Raw genomic sequence first — 15,013 nt, 5'->3', positions numbered from 1 at the left:
ATGAAGGAGCCTTCAGGCAACTATAGAACACACAGGCTCTCTAATGAAATGTCTGCAGCCTGGTTGCCTTTATTGAGTCTAATAACACATCATTATAGAGAGCGCTGTGCCCACCCTCCTTTACTACAATAGAGGTCCGAACAGGTGAAACAGGCTTCTCTCTTTTCATCAGACCCCTCCTCTTGTTCTCTAATTATGCCATATATAATAACATGTTTTCTACTGAGAATGTGATTTCAATCACTGACTACAAATTAATTATTTTGATGGCTTTGTTTTACATGAGTTTTCTATATCTGCCGGTGTTGTTCTAATGAGCACATGGTTGCCTGACAATTGGCCTCTATCTGCGAATGATTAAAATAACAAGCACATTAGTGTTTGGATGTCCCGGTGGACACTGTCACTTCAATTATCACTAAGTGGAGGCTAAATTTTACTAGCCCTGTTGAAACAAGTCATCCCTCAAAACAATCTGTGTGAACCCGAGGTCAATTTGTGAGTAAAGGTACACTGAGGCCAACAATCACTGTCTTTTTGCTTTGTCATTTAACAGACACTTTTATCCAAAGGGGCTCCATATTACATGGACAGTCCCACTGGAGCAACCTGGGGTCTTGCTCAAGGGCACAATGATGACAGCACAGATTTCAGGATTGTTGGAGTTGTATCTGCAGCTTTTTGGGTACTGGTCCAGATCCTTGGGCTACACCATCCCCAAATCTTTGATTTTGTCAAAGGGCTCAATAGATAGGAATGGACCTTACAAGTTGCACATATGAGGCAATGGTTCTCAACCTTTTTAGCACAATTTTTTAAATAAATCCCAGAAATTGGGAGTGCGGATATAGGTGAATTATCAAACCGCAATTGTGATTCAAGAACTGTGAGTTTCTTATTAAATACAAAAGTTATTAAAGGAAAAAGTTTATATGATTATATCTTTTTTTTAATTTTTTTAATTTTATATTTTTTTATACCATTTCAAGTTAGATTTGATTTAATATAATAATAATAATAATAATAATAATGTAAATTTTAAGTCATCATGCAGCCCCAAATTTGCTGGTTCTCCTGGATGAGAACCATTCATGTGAGATCCAGCCTAATTTTGCAAAAATAAATAAATAAATAAATATTCACAAAAGCAAGTTGCGAATTAAGCTGTTTCCATCCCACTTGTTCACTAGAACAAAATTCTCACTCTTATGTAAATTTGTTTTAGCAAATTTTTCAGTCAAATTTCTTTTTTGATATGCAGGCAGGTTTTATGCAATATCCTTTTACCATATAGCAAGATTTTTTTTAACATACTTTTATGTGTTATTCCAAAATTAGCATAAAAATATGCACCTGGAAACCCAGCTTATAACCTATTTGGGAGAATGACATAAAAGGAGTCCAATAAGACCCATGCAAAGCTCACCTGGAGCCAAAAAACATAATAATGACCCAGGCCTAAATGGCATGGAGCCATATGGATCATACTTCACCCATGACGTCATGTGGCTCTCGCTGCATTAGCATTAGCTTTTCAATGCATCGGTTATTTTTACAATGTCATGTGGCGATTCAGTAGTCGTGCAAACAGTGACATGACAATGACAAATATTTTTTTTTCTAACATAAAATGTTACACATAAATGTTTTTTTTTAAATCCCTTTGTCTTAGTTATTTTTTTTCCTGCATTCCCTAGTGCACTTGAGTGCTATATATTGGGCCAAAAATAATGCAGTTTTGAGTGTCTGCTGCATGCTGGGACACTGGGGGTTATTGCAACACAAGATTCTTCTCTCTTAATCCTCTATGCAGCATCAGGTGGGTGTCATGGTTGCACTACTGAGTGGAGTGCGGAACAAGGAACGGAGGGAGCCGAGGAGTACATCTATCCAGAGACTTTTAATAACATAAAGGAAACATGGAAAACTCACGTAGCACAGGTAGACATGAACAGGAAACTAACCAAATGTGGGCAAGGAGGGCACATGGGCAGCAAAACACACACAAAACATGGAACAAAGTCTGACAGTGGGATGCTGACCTGACAGAACTAGTCTGTCTCTAAAACAATTCCAGTCCATGTGGGCAGGTGACTAAATGACTCGCTTTATTTGATATTTATTGCTTTGTGAAAATGTGATTCCTGCAAACAGATAAGATTTCATCCCATGAGTTCCTCCACGTAAATGCAGGTCAATGGGTTGAGACGTTATTTTCTGTTCCATTACATGCTGGGACATCATGGAGATGTGTTATACTCTTCGATATGCACAACTCTTCTTTTGACGTGCCTAGGTTGGAGATGGAGGCAGGTTGAATCTGAGGCTTACCTGTTAGTACAAGTGCAAGTAGGTTAGCATGGTTCAGTTGGAACCAACCAACCAAAGCAATATTTTAATGTGTTATATATTATTTACTAATTTTTTAAATATAGAATATTTAATACACACATACATAGTGTTGGGTAAGTTACTAATTACATCTACAACAGTGTAATTAGATTACTGTATTAATTACTCTCTCTAAAAAGTATTGCATTACTTATTAAAGTGACGTGACATGTGGCCAAGTATGGTGACCCATACTCGGAATTAGTGCTCTGCATTTATCCCATCCGAAGTGCACACACACAGCAGTGAACACACACACACACCGTGAACACACACCTGGAGCAGTGGGAGCAGAATTACTTTTTAAATCTCATATCAACCTTGTCCAGTTAAACAATACAAGGGTAGACATGAAACTGCTCTTTTATAATATATATATGGAGTCTTGTGGAGCATCGAAAACATGCTGTTGTCTAGCTATGTTTGCCTGTTCACCAGAGAATAACATTGCAAAACCCTCAAAAATAATAAAACAGAAATGGTGACAAGGTTCTGTAACAGTATGTCCTGAGACTCTTGATTTGGACTGTTTTTCAGTGCTGTCTAAGTTTTGACCATGGGTCCGTGCCCTGTGATGGGCTGTCGTTTGCTGTGTTGGCAGGGTACGGCTGGAGGCCTTTTCGGACAACAGTGGGAAGCTCCAGCTGTCCCTGCAGGAGATCATTGAATGGCTGACAGCTAAAGACGAAGAGCTGTCCGAGCAGCTGCCCATAGGTGGTGATGTCGGAGCGGTGCAGCACCAGCGGGAGTTCCACCAGGTTGGCCTAACACACATGCATATCACACACACATATCTTTTCTCTTGCTGACTTTGCTCCTGAACACAGTTAATCTTGTCATCTATCAACATAACAGAATCAATTAAATATTTAAGACTGCAATATGGCAGCAGGAGTTCAGACAGAATGACATTAAAGATTCGAGTCCACCCACCTGTAAGCTAATAAAAAAGCCTCTGAATCCATTATCAAGATGCAAAAGTAGACCTGAATGAAACATGTTAATTGTAAATCTGAACCCCCCTCTGTTCATAAACCACAAAGAAGCTTCCAAGATCACCAAAAATAGAACAGAGAATAGTGGCAGCAACTGATGCATGCACTATAAATTGTTTAAGATGCAACTTTTATGTTAACACTTTTTTTCTCCCTCCAATTTAGGAAAAGTTCCCCAAAAAAGACTTTTACTCAAGTCGTTCCAATCCTGTATAACATTCTTTGACACTGGAAGACAAATGGAGAAATTTTGAAGACTATAATGTACATATTAAAGCTTGACATAAAAGTACTAGGAAAGAATCATAGATGGGGTTCTTATGACTTTTTGTGACATTTTGTAAAGAAGCATACCAAAATGTACATTATTTACTGACATTCTTTCCCTCCAGTGAGCTGCTAATCATTGTAACCAGATCACTGAGTCAGTGAGTCACTTGAGAATCAGTCAGATTTGTGAATGATTCATTTAGATCTGGATTACCTGATTTATTGAAGTGATCTAACTCAATGAAATTCATGTGTATTTTTATAGCTCTTTTCACAATACACATCGTTTCAAAGCAACCTTACAGAAAATCCATGATTCTACATCACAATTAAGAGTAATCTGTTATCAGAATTGACTGTGTCAATGTAATGTTCATATTGCAGAAATGTACAATTCTAAGATACAGATCATGCAGTTAGTTAACGTTATATATATTTTTAAGGAGAAACAATGAGCAAGTTAAAGCAATGATTCATACACGGATCACACATCACTGCTTCTCTTATGAACTCACATGAACCCAGAAGAGCTGGGGTGGATGTCAGGATTTTGTTTAGTACGGGCTTGGAAAGATATGAGTAAATGTTGACAGATTTATTTTCATTTTTAAGTGAACTATCCCCTTAAATATTTACCACTCTCCTGTGTATACACATTATGTTCTGCATTCAAATTTGTTTTTTCTCCAATACACAAACACAAATTCACTCTCCCAGATAAACACACACCTTGTAATTGGCCCTGTAGGATACTGCTTCCATCTTAGCACCAATTTCACTGCTGTCAGCTGAGTAAAGCAGGAAAAAGAGGGGTACTGAGAGAAAAGATTGAGTGAGAACGAAAGAGAGATAGCAAGCTCTTTCTTTCTGTGACTGACACACTGTGAAATCAGCCTCCAAATTAAGACCTGTATCTCACTGTCCCTTTCTTGGCTCTCACTTATTTCTCTCTTATTGCTCGCTTTTTGCTCTTTATGTAATATGTAGATACACATATGCACGTGCATGCACCCCCATCCTTGCGCTATCATTCCATCTGTCACATACTGTTCCCTTTTCCTCCAATTCACCGCTGCAATGTACAATGTTCGCGTTCCCAATGTGCCACATCGCCCTAAACCTTTTCTGACAAAGCAGAGAGCGAAATCACATATGCTGCTCTGCAGAGAATTACGCCATTTTAAGAAATTTAAATTATTGATCATAAGTGGATTTCTTCCTCTGTATTTTAATATCATACTCTTTTTGTCTTCCCCTGTGCTATTTTTTTCTGAGTTTTGTTGTCAGATTTGAATAGATTGGGCATATGGTTTGCTTTAAAAACTGTGTATATATTGAAGTTTGCCCTAATATTAGTGTAGACTGAAATTATCATCGATTCATAGAGTCTTTGAACACTAAGTAGATACCATAATTACTTAAAAGTACTTAATTGAAGAAACAACAGAGACATCACTAGACAGAAACAACCATTTCTTTCAGCTTTTTCTACAAATGTATAATTAATACATGAGTGATCTTAAGTCTTTATTTTTGTTTGCTCAGCCAAAGGCGGACCTCTCGAGTATGAAGTTTAGCTGCTATTAAGTTTCACAGCGAGTGGAATGAAACAATTTCATGAAATAGCAAGGCATGGGCAAGAGGGCATGCTTTCCACAAAGACCTCTCAGGAGACCTCTTGATTCCAGCAGCCCGGCAGTTCATTTCTACTTTTGACCGTTTGATTTCAGTTTACAGTTTCTTTGTTGCTAACTCAGTTTGGAAATAGGTGGGTAGAGGTTTCAAGGACATGGCACGTGTTACTGGGGGTGACTCTTAATGTGGTTGCAATGTGGCATAAGAATGCAATACTGGGTATTTCCTGTGGGTAATATGGGAGATAAAATAAATATTAATCTCTTCATGCTATAAGAGGATTGAGCTGTTGGATCATTCAAATAAATTACTTTAAAAAGAGGGGGTAGTATTCCTCTGAGATTTAAAATGGCACGATGAATGAATTAAGTTGTCGCCTTAGTAACTATTAAGGATTAGTGGAAAAACTGTAGGTGGTGCCTAGAAATAGGGAGTTTACTCCATGATTGATATAAATCATAGTTCAAGTGATGTATATCGGATGATAGACATCATAGTTTACCACATTAGGAACCCAAATTGATTTCTATTGGTCTCTAGATGTTTAAAAAAAGGTCCAAGGGTATTTAGAAGAGCCTTAAAAGGATAGTTGGAAATTCTGGCATTATTTACTCAACCTCATGTTGTTCCAAACCTGTATGATTTTCTGACTTCTGTGGAATACAGAAGATGATGTCTCAGTTGGGTCCAATAATGTTTTGAACCCCATTGACTTCCATTGTAGGACACAAACAGTTAAAATATCTTCATTTGTATGGACAGAAGAAAGAAATCCATACAGGTTTGGAACAACATGAGGTATGAATGCCAGAATTTCCATTTTTGGGTGAACAGTCCTAATCTGTCAATATCTACTCGGGTAAAGCTGGAAAAGCGGGTTTAGTTCAGTAGATTGACACCTCAGGGGTTGATGGATGCTGTGGGGCTCCAATACAGTGTCTGTGAGCTAGTTTATGTGTGTCAGTGAAGCTGCTTTCATGTTTATTCCTGTGCTGTGATGTTTGATCATGTCAGCATGACACACTAGTAAACATATGATGTTGTGTGCAGGCTTTCATGGAAGATGTCAAATCCAGAGGGCCCTACATCTACTCGGTGTTGGAATCAGCTCAGACCTTCCTGGCACAACACCCATTCCAGGAGCCTGAGGAGACGTTGCCTGATGGCAAAGGTTTGTTCCCTAGTGATGAAAAATGGTTAATGAACCATTTTGATACATTTAACCAGGCATCATGACATTGTGTTCCTCTGGCTCGTGAATAATTAGTCACATGATATTTAGGGCTAAGGTGATTGGCTCAAAAACAAGGGGATCCTGCACCAGTCAGTCAACTGCCTCTAGCATTGTTTCCATTCAGTTTAATTTTCCATTGAAGTTTAATTCATGCAGAAAAGTAAGAATACTGCAAAAACAATTTCCTAATAAGTGCTGGTGATTGGCAGCAGATGGTTTATGTCTGGGTAAGAGCGTATCAGACAGTTTTAGGAGGTAATAGTACAGTGCCAAAAAACTACCCTTAATAAGTTTTGATTATTTTTTTCCATTAATACATTTTTAGGGCTGTTTTTTTTCTGTGAAAATATCTAAAAAACAAATCAAATAACTTGATAAGCAACACTACATACGATATTAAAGTTTGTTGTCATAGATTCATCTTAAATGTGTTTTGTCTTATTTTAAATCCTCTAATTTATACTTAAAACTGCAGTGTTGCCTCTCAAGTAAACTTATTTTTAGATATTTTAACTGGAAAATAAGACAAAATACTTGGTAGTTTTTTTGCAATATTTTATATGCAAATAAATGCACATTTTGGACAGTTTATTTGCATCTTGGTGTTTCCATCCATCGTTTTTAAATGAATTATTCCAAAATTGCATAAAAATATGAGCATGGACGCCCGGCTATTGACAGACAGCTCTTCATGTATTATAACCCACATTAACTCAGCACAGGTGCATAGAAATTGCAATGCCTGATGAGAAACTGCCTCCTCACATGTAGGCCATCAACCCAATTCTGCATCCACATGTCATCATGAGTGTGTCTGTGTCATATGAAGCAATTAATAATGGAGAGATCAGGGCTGTTGTTTTCAGAATGTTGTCTCATAGCCTGTCTGTTACTCCCTATTCTTACCTTCCTCTCCGTCACAGAAGTCTCTCCTCGCCGGCGAATACTGAATGTAAGTCGCTCCGTGTGGAAGCAGGCCAACGTGGCCAGTGACCTGTGGGAAAAGTTGACGGCGCGCTGCGTGGACCGACACCGGCACATGGAGCGAACCCTGGAGAGGCTGCTGCAGATCCAGGCTGCCATGGAGGAGCTGGCTGTGGCTCTGGAGCAGGCGGAGGGAGTGAGGGATGCCTGGGAGCCTGTGGGAGACCTGTTTATTGATTCGCTGCAGGATCACATAGATGCTACAAAGGTAATATGTCTTCGGTGACCTGATCACAAGATTGATTAATGCGGACAAATAGCTATTTACGCTTTTGTGATTGGATTTGAAAGGGAATGGTGTCTGATTTGGTAACTATATCCATCAATTACTACTTCAGTGCGTTACTGCATGCGCATAGCATAAAATAGCAAAAAAAAGTCAGCTACCATATATATCGGAGTCTCCCTGCATATGTGACATTTTCAGTAGAATTCACAGGGTTATTTTAGTCATGCTTGTCGTGCTTTATATGATCTGTGTCACTGCATGACAGGAAGTTCTGTAAAGTCACCGGCATGTATGTGTACCAATTTTTTTTTTAAGTTGCACAGAACAGTCAAAGTTTAAACATAATATAGGCACAATGGTTGACTGATGTGAGTAGGCAGACTTTCAGATGTTGTCTAGGATGGATCAGGGTGCATTAGAGTTTACGCAACATTATGTGACGTTAAATCACAGCACACATACCAGTGCTACACTTACAAACAGACATCATTGCAACAGTATTGTTGTTGTTACAGCTAGTCGTTGAATTAGATCTATTTTGGTAGTAGCAAATAAAACTTTAAAAAACACCCATACTGCAGTATTACATCTTGCATTGGTAGGCATGTTTAAGAAGTTGGAATGTGACTTGAATTCGACTTTTGTATGGCTGGCTGCTGGGACTTTGTGATCCATGTATCCTATTTACTCTTAAATGTGCTGTTTAAATAGATAAAGATGAAGAGGTTCAGTGTGCATTTACATTTATATAAATGTATTTCTATGGCCAGATGTTGATGTATTATGCGAGGCATTCTGATAGACTTTAGATATTTTTTTCATTTGTTACTGGACCTCACAGCTTGCTCAATTACTAATTGTAAGATTTTCAGCCAGATTGTAATGAGTCTCTCCACAGGGCGCAGTTCTTTAATGGCATAGAAGGTCTTTTACTTTTTCTCTCACTTCATTTAACTGTAGGGTTTAAACAAGTGATTTTTTTTCAGACTTTAAATGAAATGTACTATTAATGTGTGATGTGATTTGCTCATGATGTGAATGAGTCAAATAGATTGTTGGGAGGGGGGACATTACACTTTTATTTTTAGAATGTTATTATTTTGTTTTTATTTATTAATTTTTATCAAATGTTTTAGTTATTTTAATGAAATGTTTTTATTTATTTATTTTATATTCAGAATCAGATGAATTAGAATGAGCTTTAATCGCCAGAAAGTTTGCAAAAACACCCAAGGAATTTGTTATGGTTTCACGGAGCTCTGTGTACTTACATACTTACATAAAATTAAATAAGTAGAATTAAAATCTAAATCTAAAAGAATATACATTTAGATGAGGTAAACAGGAGACTTGTGTACATATGCACATTAAGTACAGTATACACAATTGTATAAATATAAATATTTGCATAATAAGTGTCCATTGCCTAATGCCCGGATGACAAAAAAAACACTGAACTACAAAAATTGGTACATAGTAGTGGGTATACTAGCTGTTCAAGGTGGAAATGGCCTGTGGAATGTTCTGGATGTTCTAGTGCACAGCGATCCGTAGCATCTGCCTGTCCTAGGTGAGAAGGGTCCGTGATGACGTTACCTGCTTGTTTCTTCAGTCTGGAGATCCTGGAAGTTGGGCAGGTGCATACCAATTATCCTCTAAGCCATCCTAACAGTTCATTGTAGTCTAAATATCAAGTATCAAGGGAGATCCAGAAAGCAAATGCAAATGGCGGTCATTATCCGTCCAGTGGCATTTTTATATCTTGACCACGTTTACTTTCTGGAACTCCTTTGTACGGTTTCCATCCTGGGTGTTTTATGGTTTTCTGATAATAGTACAGTTCACTCAGCTGTATACTGCTATTAGTTTTACCCTTAAGATTAGGGATGCACAATATATCGGCCACCATATCGGTATCGGCCCATATCGGCTCATTTTTTCTGTTATCGGTATCGGCCAAAATTTTCATATCGGTGCATCCCTACTTAAGATACTGTACTCAGTCACTGACTATGATCAAACAGAGAGATTAGTGTCGCAACAATAAAAGAACTGAAAGATGAGGCATCTGAATATGTTATCCTGTAATCTACCGTGTTTTTCCGAAGTGTATCTCCCTAATATTTCTCTTCGTAATCTACCATTGATGATTTACAGACTCAGCCTCCTACAGCTGTACAGTAGGAGGTCTTTTTATTTGACGATATGATCATGGTTGTTCCCGTGGAGATAAGTAGAGTTATTATAGATATGGAACAGTGTAGGTATCTATTTACAGTACTACCTTGTGCATCAGTGAGTCAGAGTTTCTGTTCTGCTTTCCGGGTCCCAAAAGGCTTCCTTATGTGTGGAAATGATATTTCTGTTTCTCTATTAATGTAAACAGGTTTTTGTGATGTAATGTGCCATTTTGTCAATAGCACAGCACAGTGCTGTACATGTGCAACTGTGTAATTCAATAATTAACTAGTTTGTCTGCCTAGAGCTGTACACTGATGCAATATGTTGAGTTTTTAATTCAGGCTGAAGCAGGACTCAGTGAACTGACATGTTCGTGCTACGCTCTGACAGGAGGTGGAGCATTTATCAGTGTTTCCCCTGCTGTCAGAATCAGCAATCACATAGCAGGTCTTGCAGACTTTTACAGTTTTTCATTCATTTTCCTGGCTGCATGTCAAGGGTATGAACAGGCCATTAGATCAAGACTTCTACTACTCCTACAGTTACCTCTTGCCTGGGACCCCATACATAACATATGGTAGGTTCAAATCTCTGAGACCTCATTGAAAATCAGGGATTTTTCTTTTTATTTGCTCCTAAAAACAACAACAACAACAAAATCTAAATCATATAAAATGTTAAAATGTTTTTAAAAGAAATGAATACTTTTATTCAACAAAGATGCATTGATTAAAAGTGCCAGTAAAGACATTTACTTTACAGAATTTATATGTCAAATCAGCATATTAGAATGATTTCTGAAAGATCATGTGACACTGAAGACTGGAGTAAATGATGCTGAAAATTCGGCTTTGCATCACAGGAATAAATTACATTTTAAAATATATTAAAACTAGAAAACAGTTATTTTAAATTGTAATCATATTTTACAATCAGTGTTGGGGTAACGCATTACAAGCAATGTGAGTTACGTTATCAGATTACTATTTATATTTTTAATATATAAAATATATACTTTTAATATTGTAATGCAAAGTAACTTTCCCCAACACTGTAACAATATTTTAGTTTTTACTGTATTTGTGGTCAAATAAATGCTGCCTTGGTTTTCCAAGCCCAACTAGTCTATTTCAGTTCAAATTTCACTTACAAAAATATTTCTCTCTGCATTTTTTTAATATTCTCTTGCCACCAGTTCGCTCTGTCACACACACTGAGTCATGTCACACTTACACATTTGGTGCAGTTTCACTCTCTGCCATCGACAGATTGGGTCTCTCTTGCACTTATGCCCAGTGTGGTGTGTGTGAGCAGTGGTGGACAAGGTGGATGAAATGAAAATGGACAAGTGTTGGCTGTGAATGGATAAAAGATCACTTTAAACATTAAAATATCCACCATATGGCCAGCCTGTCAATATCAGGGGTTTTTTATTGCTTTAAATTAGAGCAGACATAATGGACTACTTGCACAAGTACTTCTGCGTTCTACTCAATACAGCTCGGGAGTTTCCGGTCAGCGTTTAGCGCACCTACATACAGACCGTTTCTCATGAGAAAGCAGATTATTACTACGTTTTAGGGCTGGCAATTTTTTTTTAAAACAATTAGTCATATTCGCTGCGTTAACATGAATTATCTTCAACCTGCTGAAATGCTCCTATGAATATATTTATCTTCCAAATATGCATTCTGAATAATAAATATATACTAATCTTATTTCATACCTGTTGAATTTACAGTTTTAAATGAATTTGACTGATAAACACCCTTATGAAAAATAATCATGGTTTTACGATAGTAAAAGTGTAGTAACCATTTTTTTTTGTTTGTTTTGCGGTTTACCATTTGTATAACCAAATTTAAACACCATGGTTAAACGTTGGTTAGTGTAGCAAAACCCGGGTTTATTTGTGGTTTATTATGGTTTAACTACAATTGCAATTTTTTTGGTTTTATTTGTAGTAAAACCATGGCTAATTTTCGTAAGAGTATTCTTGCTTGTGTGCATTGGTGCTCCTATTCCAATGTTTAAAATGGCTGAATGAATGTGCGGTAACTGCCTTAAAGAAATTTAATGATGTTCATTTTAAACAGGAACACATTGACAGTGCGACTACTTTGAATATTCATATTTTGGCATTGTATATAGTGAAATGATTGTGAGTGAAAAATGACACAAAATAGTGACATATTTACACACGTATTTTTAAACATATTTAATACAGATAAATAAAGGTTAATTCTGATCTTATTCGTCAGATCTCACGTACACTGCAGTGTCGCGATTACTGGTTTAGAGCACTGACACCCTGTGGTGAAAAAATCACGTATGTTTACCAGCCACTGCTTTCTCACATCGGCTTATGTTGGATTAAAATGTCACGTTCCATTGAATTTGGAAAATTCTGCACACATAATCATCAGAATATCTCTTCTCCTGTCTCTGAAAATGTCCGGATTTTGAAATCATCCGGTGGACTCTCGTTTTAATAGGCATTTAAGTCACTAGATGATTACGGCACATTGAAAATATACATAACCGGAAATAACTGAGCTGTATTATTTCAAAACGGAAGTGCGTCACTAGGCTCAGTGGAAGTAGTCCATTGTAACACTCAATAAATGTAACATAACAATGCACATACACTATGAAAAATCTTAGCTTAGGAGATGGAATATAATACGCCGGTCCTGCCTGGCTGAGAGCGGTGATGGCTCCATTATCATCAGTCATGGGGAGTGCCTTTTGTCTACATGCTCATGGAAAAACAAAGGCCTTTATGACGAGAAAAAAAGAGAAGATGTAAAATGAAATTGAGTGTTTCGATTACATCTGGTTTTTTTATGTGTGAGATGAGCTTAAGAGAGCCAGAAAGAGATGCAGGAAGAATGAGAAGTACACTTGAGTGTGTAAATCCAGTTATCAAAAAAATTACTATTAAGTGCATATCTGCAGCAGTTTGTGTGTGACCTAATGTGATGGAAGACAAACAGCACAAGTGTGTGTGAGCATGTCTCGTTGTCTTTGTAGTATGAATGTCATGAGAAATGCTGTGTTGATGAATCTTTGGGTTTTAATGCTCTCATATATGTTTGTTAGGGCTGTCAATCAAATCACACATTTCTTTTGAGTTAATGTAATCAAATTAATTATATGATAAGCTTACTACTTAATCAACTGCAAATAACTGTATATGCTTAAATAAGACCCCAGATAAAAGCATTCAAGGACTGTTGTAAGATTCAAGTTTTTAAGTATCTGATGCTCACCAAGACTGCATTTATCTGATCAAAAATACACTTTTTTTATCTGAATATATTTTAATATGTAATTTATTCCTGTGATGGCGAAGCTGAATTTTCTGCAGCCATTACTCCAGTCTTCAGTGTTCAGTTCTTATTATTGATGTTGAAAACAGTTTGAAAATGAAGTTCAAAAGAACAGCCTTTATTTGAAATAGACATTTCTGTCTCACTGTAAATGTCTTTACTGTCACTTTTAATCCATTTATTGTGTCCTTGTGGAATGAAAGTGTGAATTTATGTAAAAAAATCTTACCGAACCCCAAACTTTTGAACAATATTGTGTTTTTTGTTTTATAGTTAATTGTGCTAAATGAACATGTTGAATTGACAGCTCTAATGTTTATCTAACAAGACAATTAGTGGCTCAATAGCTACAATGATTAACAGAGATGTCTGCTTTTACACAGGGCAGTATAATCTTTCTATTATGCCACAGCAGTGTTGGTTGTCCTTGAAATGCCTCACAGAAACAGAGGGAATACAGAGAGAAAGAGTGAGGGGAAGAAAATGCTTCTTGCTTGAATGGATTTGTTGGCCTTTGTATATGTCAGTGTTTTGACATCTTCTGAATGAATTACATTACAATAACTCAGAATTAGTCCACCATACCCAGAGATATCTGGTTGATGGCGACAACGACAGACGTGGATTACTCTTGGCAAACTTGTGCAACAGCCTCACCACTTTCCTCATTACTACACACAGACCTTTCTAAACGTTTATTTCAGTCATTGCTCATCAGTCTGTATTCTCATCTGTTTTCTTCAAAAACCCAATAGGGACAGCAGACTGGTACACTGGTCCATTTGTAACAAAACTTAAAGAGACACAAAAATTTAATTTCTGTCAGCTACTTGTTACAAACCCATATGACACTCTGTTTTTTGGGTGCACTATTCCATTACATCATTAGAGAACTTTGATTTAGTATATAAAGTAATTGATTCCTGAGTATGACTGGGTATGACGGAGTATAACTCTTTATTTTTTCCACTAAAGGGGTCAATTGAAGAACGTCTGAAACAGTTGCAAGATGCCCATAGAGATTTTGGACCCGGATCACAGCACTTCCTTTCCAGTAAGTGTGTTAACTCATTTGAAGCCATAGAGTCTTCTGCTGGAGTGTGATGCTGAACACAGAGAGAGGGGTGAGCTGATGGAGCTTAGCGAAGACGGGTTGGCAGGACTGTGTTTAAATGGGCAGGGTGGGCTGTGACTTTATTCATTCTCGCTGTCACTTACTGCCCGGTCGAACATTGCAGGACAAAGACAGTGCCTGCTACAGAGTTAGCCTCATTTATAAGTTGTCCAAACTTTTCTGGCTCTCTAAATCACTACAAATCAGTACTACATTGCAACACTAAATGAGGACACAGGGAATGGCAGTTGCAAGTGACATTCCAAGAAGTGTCGTTGCACTCAAGATCAGATTCGGGACTTCGTCTCGAGTCCAAGTCCAAGACCATATTTTCATTGTCTTGGTCTTATCATGGACTCGGGAGCATTTGGACTCAGTTTGGGCTCAGATGTGACCCTCAGTAATGAATGAGGCTCCTTTAAGTGTTCACAGCTGAATTTTAAAGCTGCGTTGTCTTTTTGCATATACACTGAACAAAATTATAAACGCAACACTTTTGTTTTTGCCTGAGCAAAACTTTTGTTGAGCTGATCAAAGATCTAAGACTTTTTCTATGTACACAAAATACCTATTTCTCTCAAATATTGTTCACAAATCTGTCTAAATCTGTGTTAGTGAGCACTTCTCCTTTGCCGAGATAATCCATCC

General features: G+C 37.3%; 1 protein-coding gene across 1 annotated transcript in view; it reads left to right on the top strand.

The window, feature by feature from the left end:
* Window positions 1-15,013, top strand: part of LOC107560432 (dystrophin-related protein 2-like) — a 147,131-nt gene that overhangs the window by 84,284 nt on the left and 47,834 nt on the right. Inside the window, exons 4-7 of the mRNA XM_016244615.1 lie at window positions 2,993-3,149; window positions 6,342-6,462; window positions 7,449-7,717; window positions 14,227-14,305. Coding sequence (XP_016100101.1) covers window positions 2,993-3,149; window positions 6,342-6,462; window positions 7,449-7,717; window positions 14,227-14,305 — 626 coding nt within the window. The remainder of the gene's footprint in view (window positions 1-2,992; window positions 3,150-6,341; window positions 6,463-7,448; window positions 7,718-14,226; window positions 14,306-15,013) is intronic.

This window comes from Sinocyclocheilus grahami, unplaced genomic scaffold (genome assembly GCF_001515645.1).
Source record: "Sinocyclocheilus grahami isolate Dianchi unplaced genomic scaffold, SAMN03320097.WGS_v1.1 scaffold727.1, whole genome shotgun sequence".
In the NCBI taxonomy this organism is placed as follows: Eukaryota; Metazoa; Chordata; class Actinopteri; order Cypriniformes; family Cyprinidae; genus Sinocyclocheilus; species Sinocyclocheilus grahami.
The sequence above is the reverse complement of the archived record's forward strand: the minus strand, read 5'-3'. Positions and strand labels throughout refer to the sequence as shown.